Source organism: Trachinotus anak, unplaced genomic scaffold, assembly GCF_046630095.1.
Source record: "Trachinotus anak isolate AG129_WGS33_773 ecotype Australia unplaced genomic scaffold, CSIRO_AGI_Tana_v1 ptg000032l, whole genome shotgun sequence".
Classification (NCBI taxonomy): domain Eukaryota; kingdom Metazoa; phylum Chordata; class Actinopteri; order Carangiformes; family Carangidae; genus Trachinotus; species Trachinotus anak.
The window spans coordinates 12867821-12888115 of NW_027273883.1; the positions used below are offsets into that span (position 1 = coordinate 12867821).

Genomic DNA, 20295 nt, shown 5'->3' on the forward strand with positions numbered 1-20295 from the left:
TGTTCTCTTAACCAAACAATTGAGTGACTTTGTACGGCTGTAATTAGTGCACACAGGTAATAGAGCTATCGGCCGTGGCCACACACACATTCACAGGGGGGATATTGATCAGGGGAGTGCGTGTGTGTCCTGAGCGAGGGATCCTGATCGATTGTGTCCTGTCCAGTTGATAGATTGCCAATTCTGTGCGCTACCTATTGAGCAGGAAGCAGCGTTGGTGAGACCTGCCTCCAGGTTCTCACCTGCATCCGTATTGAACACAAATACAAACACACACTTCTCTTTTCGCTCCATTATCTCCCCCAGAAATACACACCGTCACGCCCACATTCAGGTGTTAACAGAGAACACGGATTTCTGTTTCAGTTTTTTAGTCATGCCATATTGCCTCCTCCTCTGCGACGGTCTCTTGTCATTTCACCTCTCATTGTTCCATCCATCTTCGAAACCCTCTGCAGATTTGCAGGCCCACCTCAAGTCTTCTGCTTCCATTCATGTCTTTCTGTTTCATTTCGGTTTTCATCACCTCTGTCTCCTCCTCCACATCCACTCCTCTGGTCCTCCCATTTATTCCTTTGGTCTCTTCTCTGTCCGCCCACTTAACTCCGCCGTCCAACACCGCCGCCGCCACCGACTCCCCCTCCCGATTGCACGCTCCTTTTCCCTCCCATGTTCCCCTTCACTGACTCCCAGCACTCCCTTCCTCTCTCCTCCGCTCTGTCACCCCTCTATAAAGACTCCCACTGACAGACCTGAACCTTCTGCCCAAGCCACATTCTGCCCCTCATTGTTTTCTCCTGCACTCCATGCGAAGAGGAGACCAATTAAAGTCTGTCTCCTCTCTTCCTCCACTCCGTTGTTCCGCTCTCTGTGTGTCTGCACTCAGACTCTCTGGGGTCACTAATTAAAACACTTTATTTCTTTTCTTTTTCACTTCTCTATATTTTCCACCTGTTCATCCAACTTTTCTCCTCCTTTGGCCTCTTTATTCTTTTTTTTTTGTTCCACCTTTCTTCTTCAACTCTTCTTCGACTCTTTTCATCAGCCTCCTTCTGTCTTTCTCCGGGCCCCCGTCTAATGTCACTCCATCACTCACATCCGTTCCCTCCTTTTGTCACAAATTTCTCTCCTCATTCCTTGTCTCCTGCTTTGTCTTGTCATGCTGTTGTGATCTTAGTCTTAAGATTCTGTCATGTTAAATTTACCTCTCTAACTTTGTCCTACATGTGCTTGCCTCAGTTTTTCTCTCATGCTCTCTTTCTCCATATTAGTTTGTACACGGATAGCTCTTTATACTGAAGCTGACAGGAAGTCAGAATCGGCAGTCTAAAGGAGCATACATTATGCAGCTCTTCTGTTCTAATGATGCAGTCTTGTCCAGAGTTGTTGTTATGCCTAAAGCCAATCAACCTTGAGTGAAGACATGGTTGTGCATGCACATGCACGTCTGCCCCAGTCTGGACTCGCCATATCTGTGTAGTAGGAGAGTGAAAAGCAAAGGGAGTCAAGTTTATTTTACACTGAACTCCCCTCAGTGGTCTTCATTAGCATACGAGGATTTGTTGTTCTCTGGCTTTGTCGCTCAACACTGCTCCCTTGCTGGTCTGGAAAGGAAATGAAGTTGTATCAATGTGATATATCAAATCCCAAAACATGTTTTAGACTTTATCAGCCTATGTAAATGTTAGGTGTAATATTGAAGGACGATCCACATTCCTCCAGGCACAAAGGAATTATGGAATACTTGTCATCTGTCTTCTTCCTTCCTCCGTCTGTCTGTGTTTAATCACCACCTCTCTTTCCCCTTCACTCATGCATTACTGGATGTAATCGTTGTGTGAAATATTAATGCTGTTGTCATTCTATCTTCCAGGTTAACAGCAGGAGATATGTCCATCCAGGTGAATCTGAATGACTACCTGGACATCTACTGCCCCCACTTCCCCAACAAGGAAACCGTGGGCTCCGGGCAGCCGGAGACGCTTGCCCTCTACCTGGTGGGAGAGGCATCGTTCCAGGGCTGTGTGGAGACCAGGGGGGCAATCAAGAGATGGGAGTGTAACACCCCCTACGCTCCATTTGGACCAGTGCGCTTCTCTGAGAAGATCCAAAGGTTCACACCCTTCTCGCTGGGGTTTGAGTTTTTGCCAGGGCACCACTACTACTACAGCTGTAAGTAGAAGGTGTGTGTGTGTGTGTGTGTGTGTGTGTGTGTGTGTGTGTGTGTGTGTGTGTGTGTGTGTGTGTGTGTGTGTGTGTGTGTGTGTCTGTCTGTCTGTGTGTCTGTCATTTAGGGTCACTAGTTGTTGTACAGTTTTTAATTCAGGGGTTCAGTATCTGGGGATCAAACCACCAACCTTGTGATTAGGGGACAACCCACTCTACTTCCTGGTCATGAGGCCTTGTGTGGTCATGGCTAAAAATGTGCAAAGTGCATTACCACTGTTATTTTCTTTTTTTTTTATTGAAATCATGATTCCGGGCTCCGTACACTTGCAGCTGAGTAAAAAGAGAAAAGATATGTAAATATTTGATGTTTCAGTTCATCAGCCTGTGCAAAGACACCTGTGTTGGAGGAAATGTGCGACCAGGCAGCCCTGCACTTATATGGGATGAAGTATCTTTAGCCAATGTGTTTTTTATGAGGCCTTGAGTGTTGGCAAACAGCAGCATATGGCATTAATGTTTTCCTTAATTCAGACTGAGTGACATTAAAATGATGTTTTCTTAAAACTGCAGGCTGTCACACAATGTTAGTGATGGTTTCCTCTTTCTTCAGTGCACCCTCCTGTGCTCCGCTCTCCTCGCTCATTTATCTCAAACCACTGGTGGGAGAAAAGGGAGGGAGAGAGACAGAAGATGGCTTAGTGGCTGTAAAATCAGAAGACATTTTTTTTTCTCACTTTTTACAACTTCTGGTGTCAGTCCAACCAAGAGGGGGAGGACATGAAACAAGGCAGAGAATGAAAAGAGTCAAGTGAATGCATCGTATGGAAGGTTGACAACAAAGAGACAGAGGGACTGCAAAGTGTAGGAGGAAGAAATGGAGATCAATACATGACGACAGTGAAGGAGAAATAAAGGCAAGCAGAGAAGCAGACGGAGGTAGAGAAGCGTGGAGGAGTGACAGAGGGAGAGAAAGAGCAAGAGATGGACACAGTCTGACAGTACAGGAAGGGAGGGGGGGAGGGACGAGCGAGGCCAGATGAGTGGAATCCACACTGGAGAAAGAAAAGGGAGAGCAACAAAAGCGATGGAGAAAAGGGATGGATGAGACGAAGGGAGAGAAAGAATCTTTACATAAATTACTGTTGCGGTCTGAGGGACAATGGAGCATTGTGAGGGCATGAGAGCGTGGTTCCACACACACACGCTAACACACACATACATATATGTACACTCACACACACACTGGGCTATTGTAGTTGCTCAGGCCAGTTCACAGAAAAGCAACAATGGACACCCCCCCCCCTCGGGTGGGCCACATCGGGCACAGAGCGATTGTGTGTGTTTTGTCCACATCAAAGATAAGGCGTAAAGTTGGTCCAAATGTCTGGCTCTGGGGTTTGTGTGCTGAATGCGCCCGCAGCACTGGAGACAGTATAATGGCATTAGCCTGGGAGAACAGTACAATAGTATTAGAAACACTAATGGCATTAGTTGGCTCAGACTGAGCTGGGCTCAGCTCCTCTCTCCGGCTCCCACAGACTATGACACCGACAATCCACTGTCTCATGGTCTCTGTCCCACTGCCCGGGCTGCTGACCAACGCCCACTGGTTCTCCATGTCTGGATCTCCACAAACAGGAAACACCTTGACATCCTCTGATAGTCAGCTGCTCAAAACATTGGACCATTTGCGAGGGCATAGTAATGGTAACAAAGAGAACTCAATTACGACTTTGCAACACACAAGCAAATTAACAAACCATCGTTGACAATATATGCATTGCATTTAAAAATGCTGGAAATAAGTAAAACACAGACGAATAAAGAAAAACGTCCACTGATTTGACAGTGTCAACACTAATGCAGTCAACATGGGAAAACACAACAAATACAGAAATACAGCAAGGCACATACAACACGGTAACAGTCTCCAGAGGACACTAAAATTATTAATTAACCCAAGGCTCATGCTAGGTGTATAGCCAATATCACTTTTAAAATAGGAATAGAGCTAAATCGTTCCCTATTTGAGACTCTGGACTCTGAGCATGTAAATCTACTATGTAGTGTCCTCAAGAGCTTCACAGTGGAACAAAAAGTGTTGTATGTACACTACTTTCTGCCAACAACCCCACAATCCACACATTACTGTTACGTGACACTACACCTCACAGTGACGACAGTTGGTAGGCTAGTGTTTGAAGTCTTAATTTACTGCTCAGTACACAGTAAACTACTGATTGTCAATTATATAGGGAGCAATAAATGAATGAGTGAACGAGGGAGTGATTTTTTTTTTTCCTTTTTCCACAGAAGATATTTTGACATGTCACAGTAGGAAAAGCACAGGTGTAAATAATGAAATGAACGATGGTTTAATTCCATTCAGCTGCTTCGGTTTCAGAGTCCTTGCATTGTTCATGCTCACTCACTGTCACACTGTGATGGTTCACGGGGACACTTGAATAGAACGGAGCCACTGATCATGTTAATGCCTGTGCTTCTCCTGCGAAGGTTTGTTTCTCCAAACTAAAACAATGAATTCATCAGCTCACTTTTTATCATCGTTGATGAGCGGTCAGCTTCAGTAAATCAAGTGTGCGGGCGTTTTCATCACAAATTCCTTGTAATATAACTTACTGCTGTTGTGTTGCATACAAGTTGCAGGTGTTGTCATTGATTTGGAGTGGGTTTTTTTTTTTTTTTTTCTGAATGCAATATGCTGGACATCTTGAGAAAGCAATGATGATGATGAAGCTTTCTTCATTTTCTTGCGTTCCGTCTGTGTGCGTGTAGATGCCACTGTTATGATGTGCTGTAGCATATCCACTGGTATTATGGATACAAAGTGAGACAGAGTGTTAGCCATCATATACTCAGCTTGTGCGGTGGGTCCCTGTTGAGTTAGCAGCTGTTTGTGAATTATTCAGATATAAAGCCCTTTAACTGCAGTTTCCAGACAGATTTGTTTTGTAAAAGCGATGCTAAACTGACAGGTAATACAGCTGATGTTTGCCCGTTTTCCCACATGGGCTATAATCAGAATTGATATCGGAGCTATTGCCTTCTTTTACGGCCGCACTCTCCGTAGTTTATTTTATTGTTTTTATTTAGTTGTGCAGATAAGTGAGATGTGTGCTAGTCTCTGTGACACAGGGAGATGGTGTAATTCTTTAAACTGATATCATGAGGTATTGATATGGTGGAGCAGCTTTGTTGTTCTGCTTATCATAAGAACTCTTCAAGTGGGCAGGAGAGTTCTCAAAGAGTAGATTTGACGGAAGGATTTTATTCAGCGAGTTCAAATTTCTCTCTCTATTTGATACGTTAGCATTTTGACTACTAACTGTTTATTGGGTTTAAGAAACAAGCTGCCTATTTACATCTCCCCCTTCTTGTTCTTTCTAGCTCTACCCACAGATGAAGGCCCTCTTCTGCCATGTATGAAGTTGCGTGTCACCGTGTGCTGTGAGCCCAGTGAGTACACTCCTCTTTTCATCTGTTCTTCCTTTCATGCTTCCGCTTTGTACACCAAGAGACTCCTCTCTGTGCCTCTCGCTTCTCTGCTATCAGGGCTGAATAGCATGATGTTTAGGGTGCTATTTATCCCACTACTATTCCCTCTGTTTCCCTTTCTCTCTTTGTCACTAACTGTGATGCTCTAATTTTCTGTTTTTTTGCATTAAGATGAGTCTACAAACTACACGAACTCCACTCTTCTGTCCACATTGGCTTTTAAACCTTGGATCAAGGGTTTATTTATTAAGCATTACGTCCCTCTAAAGCACATCTCTCTTCTGCTCCCACCCATTCTCTTTTTTTTTTTTTTTTTTTTTTTTTTTCTGCCTCCTTGTCATCCTCAGTCTCCCACTCTCCATCACTCTGTCCCAGTGTGAAATTCCCAGAGTTGATCTAATCCAGAGCCCCGCCTGGAGTAACGTTAGTCTTCCAGTCCAGTGAGCTGCCCATTCCGGTTGGGAATGTTGCCCAGTCACTGTGGGAATCCCTGTACAGTTGTTGGTGTGTGTGTGGTGAGAGAGAGAGAGAGAGAGAGAGAGAGAGAGAGAGAGAGAGAGAGAGAGAGAGAGAGAGAGAGAGAGAGAGAGAGAGAGAGAGAGAGAGAGAGAGAGAGAGAGAGAGAGAGAGAGAGAGAGAGAGAGAGAGAGAGAGAGAGAGAGAGAGAGAGAGAGAGAGAGAGAGAGAGAGAGAGAGAGAATGTCTATGTGTATGACCAGTTTTGTGTCTGTGCACTTTGTGTTTTTGTGCACTCCTGCATGCATCTATGGGGCTTTGCGTGTGTTCTCTGGTGGTTTAATTTGTGCAAGTGTGTGTGTGCGCGCGTGTGTGTGTCTGTGTGTGGGTATGTGCGTGTCTGAGACGTCTGTCCCAGTTCCCATCCCAGTGCTATCTGCGGGGGGCTTGTCGTGCTGTCCCAGCCTGAACTGGTACACACCTCTTCCAGGGGAACTGGTTGCAGGTTTTGTGTGTTTCTGCATGTGTGCATGAGAAGCATTCACTACATTCCTTACATGTCATCCAGCAAATATCTCCCAATCCTGCCACCATAATTACATTTGTATCAGTTTAGCATAAAGGGGAAAAAACATATTAAAAGCCGGAATAAAAAGAGTCCTGTCCGTCTCAAATGAATTCTTAAATGCCATCACTGTTCCGGCGCGAGACGGGGAGTAATTTGCTGCGTTATTACCAGAGTGAAGGCTGATGACTTTTTTCATGTGTTAATTATCCTGCTGTCATTAATTAGAAATACCACAGATAGCTGTTCAGTGAGAAAATGCTAATGTAGTCTTGACCTTCTGACAGTATTCCCAGATCTGCCTATCTGAGCCAGAATTAATCAAAATATTTGAAATCACCTGGATTATGCATGCACACACACGTGCACACACACAAACACACACAAACACACACACACACACACACACACACACACACTTGACTGTACTGTTAAAACCCTTTACATTAAAGAGATGTCGACCGGCAAAGATGCACATACTTCCATCTACTGTTTCTGTTCCTCACTTTTTGTCTCTCTTCCCTCCTTCTCATCCTGTCCCTTCACCACAACTAATCCCAACTAAATTTCAGGATCTCCCTCTCCTTGTCTTTTACTCCCCCCTCCACTCCAGCCTCCCGCTCTTTCTTTCTACTCTTCTGTCATTCCTGAAGTGGCACTAATCCTCCCCTTCTCTCTGTCTCCTCAGCTCTCTCCTCCCTTCCTCATTTTTTATGATCTTTCACTACTGGAGCAAAACTAATCTAGGCACCATCCATGGCAGTCTCTTACACTTCCTCCTCCCTCCCCCTTTGACTCCGCCTCCACCCCCCCCCCCCCCCCCCCCCCCCCCCACCACCTTTCCAGTGTCTTCTCTATCTCTTTGTTGTATCTCCATATCAGTTTTACAGTTATTCGCCGACTCCCCTCTCCCTGTTTCTCCGCTCCATCTCTGCCGTGCACAAGCTGTGCGGTGAGCGCGTTGGGATGAGAACACATGAGGCCGGAGAGAGGAGAGCAGATGAGATGGATGAGAGAGGAGATGAAGGAGAGTTGGAGGGTCTCTCTCTCTCTCTCCCTGACTGTCCATTAGTGGCGGTTTACCACAGCTGTTGTTGTTTTGTTCCCTGTGGTAACACCTCACATACTCCCTGGCTCCTTCCTGCTCAGGTTCCCTTTTATCTGACAGGTACCGTGGCAGCAGGACGCACCATGTCTGTGTACTCTGTGAGAGAGTGTGTGTGTGTGCGTGTGTGTGCGTGTGTGTGCGCGTGTGTGTGTGTGTGTGTGTGTGTGGGGCCCTCGGTGATGGCAGCTCTCGTCCTTCAGCTATATCCCGTCTCTTATCTAAACTTCAAACCGTGCCCCTCCCTCCCTTCTTCTCTCCCCAACTCCCCAAACTTTTAGTTTTTTCCCCAGAAAGAAGCTCATGTGATTAAAAGGTAGTTCCATGTGGGGATGCCCTGTTGTGGCTGTTTGAATTCATTATCAGCGAGCGCGCACACACACACACACACACACACACACACACACACACACACACACACACACACGCACCTGCCTCACACTGGTCTGAAGGACAGAGTGGTGACAGTGAGAGGGTCCGTCAGGTACGCTGTCATTGCTCCAAGGTCAGCTACCAGTCGCCGGTCCCTCGGTCCCCTCTCCAGTGTGTGAATGTGTGTGTTTATCGTCTTAATTTAACCCAAGAACACAACAAACCAGGCAGCACAGATTCAGTGACGCAGGAGGCTCCTAATGACATCCTGTGTGTGTGTGTGTGTGTGTGTGTGTGTGTGTGTGTGTGTGTGTGTGTGTGTGTGTGTGTGTGTGTGCGTGCGTGCATGCGTGCGTGTGTGTGCGTGCGCCTCTCACTGATGTCTCTTGTTTTCCCCTCCTGGTTGATGCTGGTATTGTATTGTAAAGCATGTTTTGTTTTTGGTTACTGAGGTGTTGGTTGTGTTTTTTGGGCACGGTGATGTGTGTGGTGATGTGATGTTTATTTGAGCACAACGCTGCCACGAATCACGAGACCAGAGACGGCGGCTCTGCTGAAAGGTGCTTGAGCCTGTGTTGCATCAGAAAACAAGGCTGTGAATCGGCATCGGCAGACTGGTGTCATGTGAAATCTCCGGCGCCCTGCAGCCCTCTATTGCATCTTTCACCAGCTCGCTTCGCCTCTCACTCCATACTTACCTTTTTTTTTTAAGTTCTTCTTAAAACTCCTCCTGTTGTGTTTATCTCTCCTGTTCTCCTTGTCGCTCTGCCTTCCTGCCTTTCTCTTTTTCAGCCGTCCTACTGCGAGAATCCATTATAGACCAACTTCCCTCTCTCTCTAATTGATTCCCTTTCTCTCTCCGTCTCTCTTCCCTTTTTTTTCCGTAGTTCCCCCGCTGTGAGTGGTCTATTGCATTCATTTCACTTCACTATTTTCCCCACTTTCTTTCCCCTTTTTTTCCTGCCATTTTTTTTTTTTTAGACGTTTCTTACATCGCTGCCCTGCTTTACCCCCTCCACTCTCGCCCAAATACCTTTGTACCCTCTGAACTCGATACACACAAGGACAAAACTCGAATACACACACACACACACACACACACCGCTTGCCCAGTCGAGCTTTCTCGGCTCCCGAACTCAAAATCACTCAAAATTTGACATGAACCACTTTCATCGATTTGCGCTCTCATTCGCTGTTTTTTTTTCTCTTTTTCGCAAATTTTGTTTCATTTTTCGCTTTTAGTGACGTGTTAACAGTCAGGGTGGGTTAGCATTAGCTCCTGCGTGTGTAAAATGGCGGAATGAGGGAAGAGGTGGGATGGTGGAACAGTGTCTGTCTCTGCAGTGGGGCGTTCTGCCGACTGGAGACACACACACACACACATACGCACGCACGCACGCACACACACACTCTTAACCATGGTTGTGCATGTACAGTTACACACGCTGCATGTTTCTGACTGCAGTGCAGGGAAGACACTGTTCTTGCAGTCACGCCACCATGGACGCCATTTTGTGGCGGAGCTCGCCATGACCAAAATTAAGATGTTGACATAATCGCCTGTCCTCAGTGCTCAGTTTTTTTGGGGGGGGTTTTTTTCAGCCAAATGATGTGATTAAAGCCAGATCAAAACACACATATCACACACAGTCGGGTAAACACAAGGCATTTAACAAGAGCACGTTTTAGTTTTGAACCGCGCTGTGGCAACACACACGCTAACTGATAGTGTACAGTACAGTTTACCCCGAGCCCGGTATATAAGTCTGATTTAAAAACATATTTATACATATACTTTTTTACAACTACCACGATAAACGTTGGCTGCTTCAAAAATGTCCACAATCTTAAACACCGTAAAGTTTGCCTTTTTTTGTTTTTGTTTTTTTGTTTTTTGTTCATGCTCTAAATCTTTTTTTTTTTTTTTTGTTAATTTCGATAATTGATTTAAAAATGTTTGCATGAAGTGCAAAAATAACACTTTTTATGCTGCTTTATGAACAGAAGTCGAACTTGTGGAGGACGGCTAATTAATAAATATTTTTAGTCATTAAATTACATTAAAATATGGCTCAATCGCAGAAATACATTTTTAATTAAAAATTAATTTGAGCCATGGATGTGATATTTAGTTTTATTTTATATAAACCATGACATGTTTGAATATTATTTTTTTGGGGTTTGATTTTGATTTTCTCACGTAGACACACACACACACACCCGTCCAGCGAGAGGCCCAGACCCAGCGGGCTATTTAATGCTTCGTTAACCCCTAGATGGTCGTTAGTAGCACAGAACCTGGGAGTAATTTAGTGGCTCATGTGTTGTCGGAGCGACATGTTGTTGCAGAGACCTGTAGGTACAAGTCGGATATTACAGACAAACACTGTGTTTCTCTGCTAAGCCCTCATTTAATAAATCCTTTCTGTGTGTGTGTGTGTGTGTGTGTGTGTGTGTGTGTGTGTGTGTGTGTGTGTGTGTGTGTGACTTTACTGTAACAGATGAGTTTGGAGTGTCCTGTTTCCTCTCTCATAATCTCAGTCAATTGCTATGGGATGCGGATAGGTGGTCGTTTTCCTGGTGACATCAACGCACGCGCGTGTGCAGGTGCACGCTGGCGTTGTTGGTGCGAGTCACTGGGGTTGCCGTGTCAGAGGTGGGCTCGAGGCTGCAGATCGATTTAATAACAGGTGCAATTGTGCAGCCTCATCCCTGTTTCCTGACCCCTCGGTCCTCTCTCACTGATGTTACCTGGCGCCTCTTCTTTCTGAGGAGGTTTAACCGTTTCCGCTTTATAGTCTCACTACACCTGTGTGTTTTTGTCCTTTTCCTCTTTCTCTCCAGCTCTCTACCACCCATCTCTATCCCTCCATCCTACCATCCCTCTATCCTTCCCTCCATTATTTCCTTTTAGTCCGCCCCCTGCTGAGAGAGTGACGCCCAGACACAAACACCCCCCTATCCCGTCTCTTTCTCTCCCTCCCTTTTCTCTCTGTCTGACCTTGTTTCAATCTTTCCAACCTTCTTTTTTTCACCGTACTTTCTCACTCGAGTCTCCACTGCTTTTCCTTTCATCTTCTGTCCACTTCTCGGTTTCGCTCTGTCATTTTGAATTTTCTTGTGTTTTTTTTCCACCCCTTTCTTTTTCATTTCCTGTATCCCCTCTGTATAATCTCGATCATTCTTACGCTTCCTAATTTACATAACACTATCTTTTCCTGTTGCCATGCTTCTCAAGCTCTTTTTTTATCCGACCTTTAAGAGAATTTGCATAGGGGACATATTTAGGGTTGCACAGCCAGTCAGTACTCATTTTTCATGGCGTTAGGCTTTGAGTAATGGTAAATACCTTCCCCTGGTCGTTTGTCTGTTTCTTGCTCCTTTTGTTCCACAAAGCAGCAGCTTTATTGAGAAAGTTAAGCATGCAAAAATGACTAATCAGCAACTTGTTTCTTTCTTTGCCTCAACTTTATCTGAATCTTCTCTCTCCTCTCTCCTATTCCAGCATCAGAGGGTTCAAAACAAATACAAGGTGAGATGCAAAATTTAAAACGCAATGTATTCTTAATCTTAAGAATCTTTATACCAGGTCTGCGTGGTGACATATCTTTGATTATAGTTTAAATTTCTCATCTCTGTGCCTCTTCTCATTTTCTCTCAACTTCAAATGAGCTTTATTTCATTAACTGGCTACAGAAGTTGTTGCAAGAGCATGAATATGCAGCATTATATGTATAAAGAAGGTGAAAATGAGAGGCAAGAACATACACCCAGAGTGTGGACACCCACTCATTACACCCACACATGTTTCTTGAACATCTCTTGCCAAAGCTATGGCAAGAGATGGCTGCTGCGCTGCCATAACAGCCTCCGCTCTTCTGGGAAGTTTTTCTACAAGAGTTTGGGAGCTAGCTGCAGGGAATTTTGATCCCGTTCAGGCACAAGAGCATCAGTGTGGTCAGCCAGCAGTCCGAACGCAGTCAGCGTGTTGGAGAGGGTCAAGGTCAGCGCTCTGTGCAGGCCCATGAGGTTATTACAAAGAAGAAATTAGAAAATGAAGACTCTTCCCAAGCCTGTTGCTGTTAGGTCAAAAATATCACTATAGCATTAAGATTTTGGCCAAGCCCCAGATCAAAAGAAACTCTTGTCTAGATACTTTTGGCCATGTCCTATATATATCATACAAGTTTCCAACTCTCTTTCAGTAACGTCACCGCAGAATAATGCGTGCTCACTGAGGACAGCTTCACTACCACTCCTCCTCATCCTCATCCTCGCCCTCCTCCTGCTGACTACCACCTGACTTCCTCATCCATCCCCAACGCTGACCTCGCTCCTGTTCTCTGCGGAACCAGGAGTCATTACTCAGACGTTCAAGTACACAATGCAATCTATGCTCAGACAGTGAATGACACAATGCAATCTATGCTAAGCTATTGCAAATGACAGATATTACCTTGTGGCTGTTTTTACCTGTGAAATTCCAGAAAGAATCGGGTGTCTTCTCCAAAACGGGGCCACAGTGACTCAGGGTCTGACACGCCGAATCACAGTGATTCATTTCTTGTTATTTTCTTCTCCTACCTGTTGTGTAAGTAGTAGCGCAGAATATTACACATAGAGCTAGGCCTAGTCATATCCCACTCCTCTGCCAGGAGAACAATGAGTCTGTCTGGACTTGTTCCAACAAACTTTTCTGACTTGTTTCTCAGCCCATTTCTCATTTTCTACTTATTTAGCTAGTTTTTGCTTCTTATTGACAACCTGCCTCCTGTTGAAAATTGGCCAAATAAACACATACTACTGCACTGAGTGACTCAGGGTGGAGGTCAGTCACCTAGCTGGTGACTTTTTTTTCCTTTTCTGACATGCTGTATATGGGCAGACATAGATAACTTACTCCTTTTCTAACCTCAGAGTTTGCATCAGAGTATCATAAATGTGTTAAACCTTTATAAGTAAGTAGATTTTTGGAGAAAGGTGTTTCAGGAGGAAATGGGGAATATTCTGGAATAGTCAGGCAAGGCTGCTGCGCCCCCTACTGGGATTAAACTGGTTGGACTGGAATTGGACTGGGTTGGCCATAAACCCAGAAACTGGACACTAGATTCTAGTTGTGTATGGGAACAATGGGACCTGGGACTAAGTTTGTTCCTCTCTGATTGGACCCACTGTTGTTCTGCCTCCCCACCCCTCTGTCTGCTTCAGAATAGAGTGCAGAACAGGAGGGTTTATGGGTAAACAGAGAGCATCAGCGTGGTTGATGCTCCTGTACCAGGTGTACAGATATGCACACAAGCTTTTTGCTCCTTTTGTTGTTCTTTTATACGCAGGATCCTTGATTTTAGGTTTTACTGTATAGTTAATATATTCTGCACAATGAGATATATTAACTATATAATCTAATGATTTAGTGAGAACTGATCTTTGATATTTAAGCTAAATTCTTTTTTTTTTGCATTCACAAACCATCTTTTATATTCTGGATATATGTGGATTTACAGGTTTATTTTCGATATGCTTTGCTACAATGTAGTTTCCCAAGTTAAAGGATTTAATGCTGGAATTTATTGCATTTTTTTCCAAATTGTTTTTTTTTTTTTTGTTTTGTTTTGTTTTGTTTTTTTTTAAGAAATTACAAATTGACTGTCATTGATTAAGACATAAATATCAAAATGGATTAATTATTGATTTACCTTTTTTTTTTAAATTTAAATTATAGATACAGTATGAGTGTATTTTTCATTGAAATGAAATGAAGTTTATATATTTATAAGGTTACATAATTATTTCCCCAGAATATTTGAGTGACTTAAACTCAGAAAATACAGGTTAATACAGGTTAATTGTAAAATATATTCTCAAAAAAAAAAAAAAAAACTACATTGTTAGCGCTTAATATATTTCTCTCACAAATCACACCAGTCATGCCATCGTTGTTGTTGTGTATGTTCATTTCCTAAATGGGCGATAAAACCAATATTTGAAAATGTGTTAAATAATTTCAGTGATGTAGAATTTTACAATCATGTACTACTAGGATTTTGTGTTTGATTTCTTATGTGTGTGTGTGTGTGTGTGTGTGTGTGTGTGTGTGTGTGTGTGTGTGTGTGTGTGTATAATGTGTTCTGCTTTCACATTTTAGTGAAGAATGTTGCTTCTTCTGTGAAGAGCCAACTGCAATCTGAGCCTTTTTTTACGTGGCAAGACAACAAAATAAATATGATTGCATTAAAACACTTTGAGTCCATCGTCATTTAACTTTTGAATGTATTGATGTTTTATGCAACCGCAGGTCTCAGTGACAGCAAACACACACACACACACACACGTACATATGCACATGGCTTTATTTGTGGAACACACACATTCAGTGTAAGACACAGGAGTATGGAGATAAGGAGACTACAGGGACTTGAAATGACCTTGTGGTCTTAGAGGCCATTGTAATGTGAGTAGCCTAGTGGAATATTGAGCTGAGTTTTTATCTATGTGCAGCCAAAGCCTGATAAGACTCAGATACCAAATAGACTCCCAGTATTAATAGACCCAGAAGCATCATTGCCAATACATCGACCTTAAAGTAGCCACTGTATTTATTTTCACTAGACCAAGGACTGAGGTTGAATAAAGAGAAAGAGGAGATGTTTTTGTTTTGTGTTTTTAAATATAGAAGTGTACATCCAAATAAGCTGTAAGTGCATTTCCATTTATATAGGCTGTAATGTCGAGCCTCTTGTGAAGCCAGAAAGGCAATTTCCTGGATAATAGGGCTAATGCTCCTATTTCATGGTTTATGATCTCTTCTGATGACATGTTTGTCACTGTTGAGGCATGTTGTTATGAACTGGCTTTGATTTTGACCTTCACATACACATTTCCAGAGTCCATGTTTTCATTCTTTTTCCATTGTGAATGATGAAGTAAGCATACTGAAATCAGCGGGAAGAGAGGGATACTTTTAGATTGGTGTAAAAGCGGAAAGGACGTTAAAAGCAGCAGCAGTCCACTCCCATCTTGTGTGTGTTAAAACTGTACGGCTGTTTACTTCAGCAAGAGCATGCACAGACTAAAGCCTTTATGTAACAGTGTGATAGAGAGGTTTTTAATGTTTTTACCTTTGATTCCTGACAGGAAATGCTCAAACAATTATACCAAAAAATTCTCACATTTTCATAAATTTTTCGTTCTTGACAACATTGATGTTTGCAACAATTCTCCTGTGTGCTGTTGTAGGCTACGGAAGCTGGAGCTGAACTCGCCCTCCAAAATAAACTTCATAATTATGGACCCACGTTATCTAAATTTGGAAAATCGTGAAAATCCCACGTCAAAGTTTCCTCCCAGGCTCTCTGGGACGACTGTGATCGTAAACAATTTCAGGCGCGACAAATTTAGTTTTTAACTGTCTGTCTGACAAGAAAGAAAAAAATCCATATTGCATATCCATACTGCAGATCTCCACAAATTACACTGTAATTACACTGTATCAAATTTCAACACAGCAGGGTCTGTAGCCACAAGTTGGCCTTTATTTAATTGCGGCACGGCTGAATATCTCAGGCTCAGATTGCTGGTGTTGATTACATCTTCAGAAATACAAAACACTGGCTATTAATAAAAACAAACAATGCTAATTTTCCTTTTAGCCTTAGCATCATTTGTGTAATTCCTGCAGAGTAACATGTTTTCTTCTTTCTTTCCAGCGTTCAACAGAGAGTAGATGCATCGAACACATGCTTCTCAAGCCTTTCCTTGAATTTTGGAACAATGTTTTTCACAGCTAACAGTCTGTCACTATGTAATCAACACCTCGATCAACATCGACATTCTGGTTGTGAGTCCTGACCAGCGTGTATTTCACATGTTGGAGGACCAGGGTTAACTGAGGTGAGGTGAGACGGCCCTCCTGCTGCAGGAAGTGTCCTTCAGAATACTTTGGAGAATAAATGCCTCGAGATTACAAGACCACAAGGTCCCTGATAAAAATGTGTTTCAAGGTTTTGAATTCATTGTTTTTGCTGGGGTTTTTTGGGAGGTTGGTTTGTTATTGTTTAACTGAAATCATAGCATCCACTAAAAAGAAGCACTTTATCTCCTCTGGGCAGGGAAGTGATACAAGACCAAGCTGTTTCTTTAGTCATCCTGTTGTTATAAGCCTTCATCAGGTACAAAAACAAGGTAGGATTTTGAAAAGTATAATGCAGTCATGAACCACTGTACCATAAAATTGTTATTTTAAACCATCTTCATCTTGTTAAGGTGCTGTATTTATTTTTGATGGAGTCGTCGAAGGACTTCTTTACTGAAAGTTTTCACTCAAATGGCTCTATAAGTGTAAATGATGGCCATTGGGTGGTAACACTGAATTAAACTAATCTAATCTTTAGTTGTCGTTTCTGCCCGTAACTGTCCACATCTGCCAACATCCACACACCTTTTTGCATCAGGAAATGGGAATGGATCACAGTCTGAAACACACTGACCTCTTAATCTCACAGCTCTGGACGTAAAACACTGCATCTTCCAGCGTGGAGAAGCAGCAGCTCTCTGAACAGGAAAAGTGTTTGGCTGTTGGGTGCAGATGTCTAAGTAGCATTAAGTGTTATTTACTCCTCTGGGTAGTGTCTCAGCTCTGTGTGCTTTATTATATAGTCCTGAAAAAGAGCTCTTAACAAGATCAGGATCAAGGACTGTGTTAAAGTCTCCACCAATCAGCATAATGTCACTTGACATCTCTTGCACTTATTGCATCTACTTTTTCAATACTTTAAAATAGGAGGTGGTTTATATTTCCCAAGGTGAATATTTGACCCTTAACACAGTGGAGGGTAAAAAAAACAGACTTAAGATGCTGAATCTGTGAAATGGGTTATAACAGTGAGACCTTGACTCTCAAAATTCAACCCAGGAATATCTTCCCTTATTACTGTGAGAGGTTTCACTTCAGTTGTGCTAGCAGTGACAAATTAAGGAGCATTTTCAATGGCCCTCAGAGCTGATCAATAATTACACCACACTTTACCTCCATTCACCTTTACCTTTAACTAAAACAGCTGGAGCCGCACGACCAAAATTATAGAAAGAAAATAATTTGAAAAAGATGAGTGTCACATTTGCATAATACAAACTCTTCACTGAAGCCGCCACATCACAACACACTCAGCTTTGGAGAAATCTGTTTTTATGAATGCTATTGCTTTTTTTATGAACCATATACTGTATATAAGATGATGTAATGCATTGTTTATAATAAGAGTTCTGTTAGAAGGATTCAAAATACATGGTTCCTCACCAGTTTTCATTTGTTGCTCAATGTATTTTTTGTGTGAGGGTTGCAAAAGCCTCTGAGGATTATCTTTGAATAATTTTCTAGCCTTGATGAATTGGTGTGCTATTTAATTTCCAGGTTATGAAAAATAGTCAGGGCTTTTATTTGCTCTCCGGATGTAAGTAGAGTTTGTTGGTGCTAAATAAAGTCTAAACTAACCGGGTCTGCTTATGTCATACTCTTTTCCACATCCTTTAGACGTGTCAAGTATAGTCAATAACAGTGTAATTATCTCTGCTATATGCTCAAGAAGCAGGCACTTCCAGTCTGTCACACAAACAGTGATAAACATGGATGGACCAGATTAAACACCCACATTAGCTGTTTTGATGTTAGCTCAAGCAAGCGCGCTTGTCAACAGATATATCTGCTAATATGCCAACCTTTTCAGAGAGTATGATAGCCCAACATCACAACAACACTTTCCCATTCACAACCATTCATCTTACAATTTCCGACACTCCGAAAAACATTTCGAGCACCATGTTTTGATACTGAAAAGATCAACAAGATGTCATCTGAAGGTGGTAAACATAGATAGATGCCATTTCCATGCCTGATTTTGAATATTTAACCTTGATTTGTGCACAAAATTGCCCTCAGAAAAGTCTTTCTGAGGGACTTTCTGAATGTTAAAAATCTAGTCCTAATCTATAAAAACAGGAATCAGATGCTTTGACTGGGCCTTTCTAATGTTAAACATCTCTCATCTTTCTAACACCCTGCACCATGTTTAAGTTATGGCTGTTGAGTGCAAATGAGCTCCAGTTGAGTTGAGCTCAGCTGAATCTTTCTCATCAGTTTCCAGCATGCTGGTTGAAGCTTCACAGACCCCGGCCTTTTACATTAAAGCGAGCCTGCTGTGTGAAAGGCATTTCTGAATGCATCCCATGTGTGCGGGTACGAGCAGGGGGTCTTGGTGCTGTGTACCGGACTGCGAGCTGTGACAAACTTAGGATTATTAGACTGGCTTTTATTTGAACACACCAAAACCAGACATAAACGAGCTAAGTCAGTCACACTTCACATGGCAGCAAGCAAAGGAGGCCCCCCCCCCCCCCCTTTCCTTTTCCTTTCTTACTCTCTTACTTTCATCCACGTTTAATGTGTGACACTTTGATACCGAACATCCTATTTTCCGTGTTCTGGTCGGTTGGCTTTACATGCAGATGGGTTGGTAATTTGCATAGACTCAAGGGTCTCCCTTCTCTCCTGATGCTTTCTGACAATGGAGTGTCTATTCATCCTCTGTGTTAAGCATCCCTCCTAGGACATCGCCTGAATTGCTGTCTCATGCTGCTTCAAGTCTCGTTTTACACTGCAGGAACTGCTGAGGAATTGGATTAGGAACATATTCCTTTAGAGAAAAGCATCGCAGGCTCACATCTACGAGCATCTGAAATGGATAGTTCACCCTGATATCAAAGCTTGTCACGTGTTTTTGTACAAAGTCACGCCAAGTGTGATCTTAAGTCATGCTGAGTCCATATCACACACGCCGTTAGCTCTGTGGATTCGGGTATAACTCTGTCCCACCTGGGAGATTTGGAGAGAAACGCTGGAGTGTATTGAGAGAGCAGCAAGGAATTATGAGCCTAATGCACAGGGGGTAAACTCCGATCACCCGACTTATTCTTATCTTCACATCACCTTAAGTGGTTGCTCTGATCTTACTTCCACCAGCCAAACCAAAATCCGTCTTTGGAGAACCAATTAAGTTTAAATATGCACGGGAGGGGGAGAAAAATAGCCACTTTTTACTCCTGCTTGTTCCACTTTGTCTCACAGACACAGAAGTTGCTGTATCAGAATTTCAAGAATGTTTTGTTTGCAGTTTTGTAGATTTAAAAAAACAAACCCAGTTTCAAAAGCAGAGTAGTGTGAAATAAAAAAAGATATTCATAAATATGCAGGCGAAGACCACACACACAGAAAAGTATTTTAGTCCAGTCAGTTTTAGGCCCCTGAAAGTCAGTATCTATATCCCCCCACTATGTCACATCGGATGTTTTCCTCACTCAGTCCTTCAGTTCAAAATCAAAACATCAATTTAAAATTCATAAGAACAAAAAGTATAGTTATAGGACACAGGAAAGACAGTGAGGAAGGAAGTGGCGTGATGACTACAGTGGATACAGTAGTGAAGCCAAAACAGACATGAAGGATGAAACGGGCAAGTGAGAATGATGGAGTGACAACTGAAAGAGGATGAAGATGAAACTGTGGAAGACAATGTGACCAAAGGACCAAAGTAATAAACTTCAGACGGATATCATACAAATGTCCAAACTAATTTAGTGACCGTGGTATCCTTGTGGTGACAGTGTAAAAATACTCCACTACAAGCATTTAAACCCTTACTTAAGCTTAAGTAGAATTATGATAAGGAAAATGTAGCTAAAGTATGAAAAGTAAAAGTGTTCATACAGAGAAATTGTTCTTATCACTGATAAATCACTATGTTGGTAATACTGTATGGTTATACTCCAGGGCTTCCAAGGTATAAGCAGCATTTTACTGTTGTAGCCAGTGGAGGTGCAGTAAGTTTCAACTAGTCTACTTTCTACATCCATAGAGTTTCTTCCTACGGGTCAGCCGGAGGGATCCTGAGATGATTAATAGGGCAGAATACAAGAAAAAGAACGTTCTGCTACATTTTTCTCTATCATTTCTTTTTCATGAAATATTGGATCATTTCACCTCTTTGGGTCTAAATGATTCAAATGAAACCATTAGAGAAGTTAAAGGGAAAATCACTCTTTGATGAAACTGCAAACAATT

The 20295-nt window shown here is 42.6% G+C and overlaps 1 protein-coding gene across 2 annotated transcripts in view; it reads left to right on the plus strand.

Annotated features, from left to right (window-relative positions):
- The window catches only part of LOC139613505 (ephrin-A4), a 33581-nt gene extending 19161 nt beyond the window's left edge, over positions 1–14420 (plus strand). The window contains exons 2-5 of one of the 2 annotated variants that reach the window (XM_071470202.1): positions 1874–2172; positions 5578–5646; positions 11689–11715; positions 12389–14420. In XM_071470202.1, the coding sequence (XP_071326303.1) occupies positions 1874–2172; positions 5578–5646; positions 11689–11715; positions 12389–12486 (493 nt within the window). In that variant the 3' untranslated portion in view covers positions 12487–14420. The remainder of the gene's footprint in view (positions 1–1873; positions 2173–5577; positions 5647–11688; positions 11716–12388) is intronic. The other variant, XM_071470203.1, reaches the window with a different exon arrangement.
- The last annotated feature ends 5875 nt before the right edge of the window (positions 14421–20295 follow it).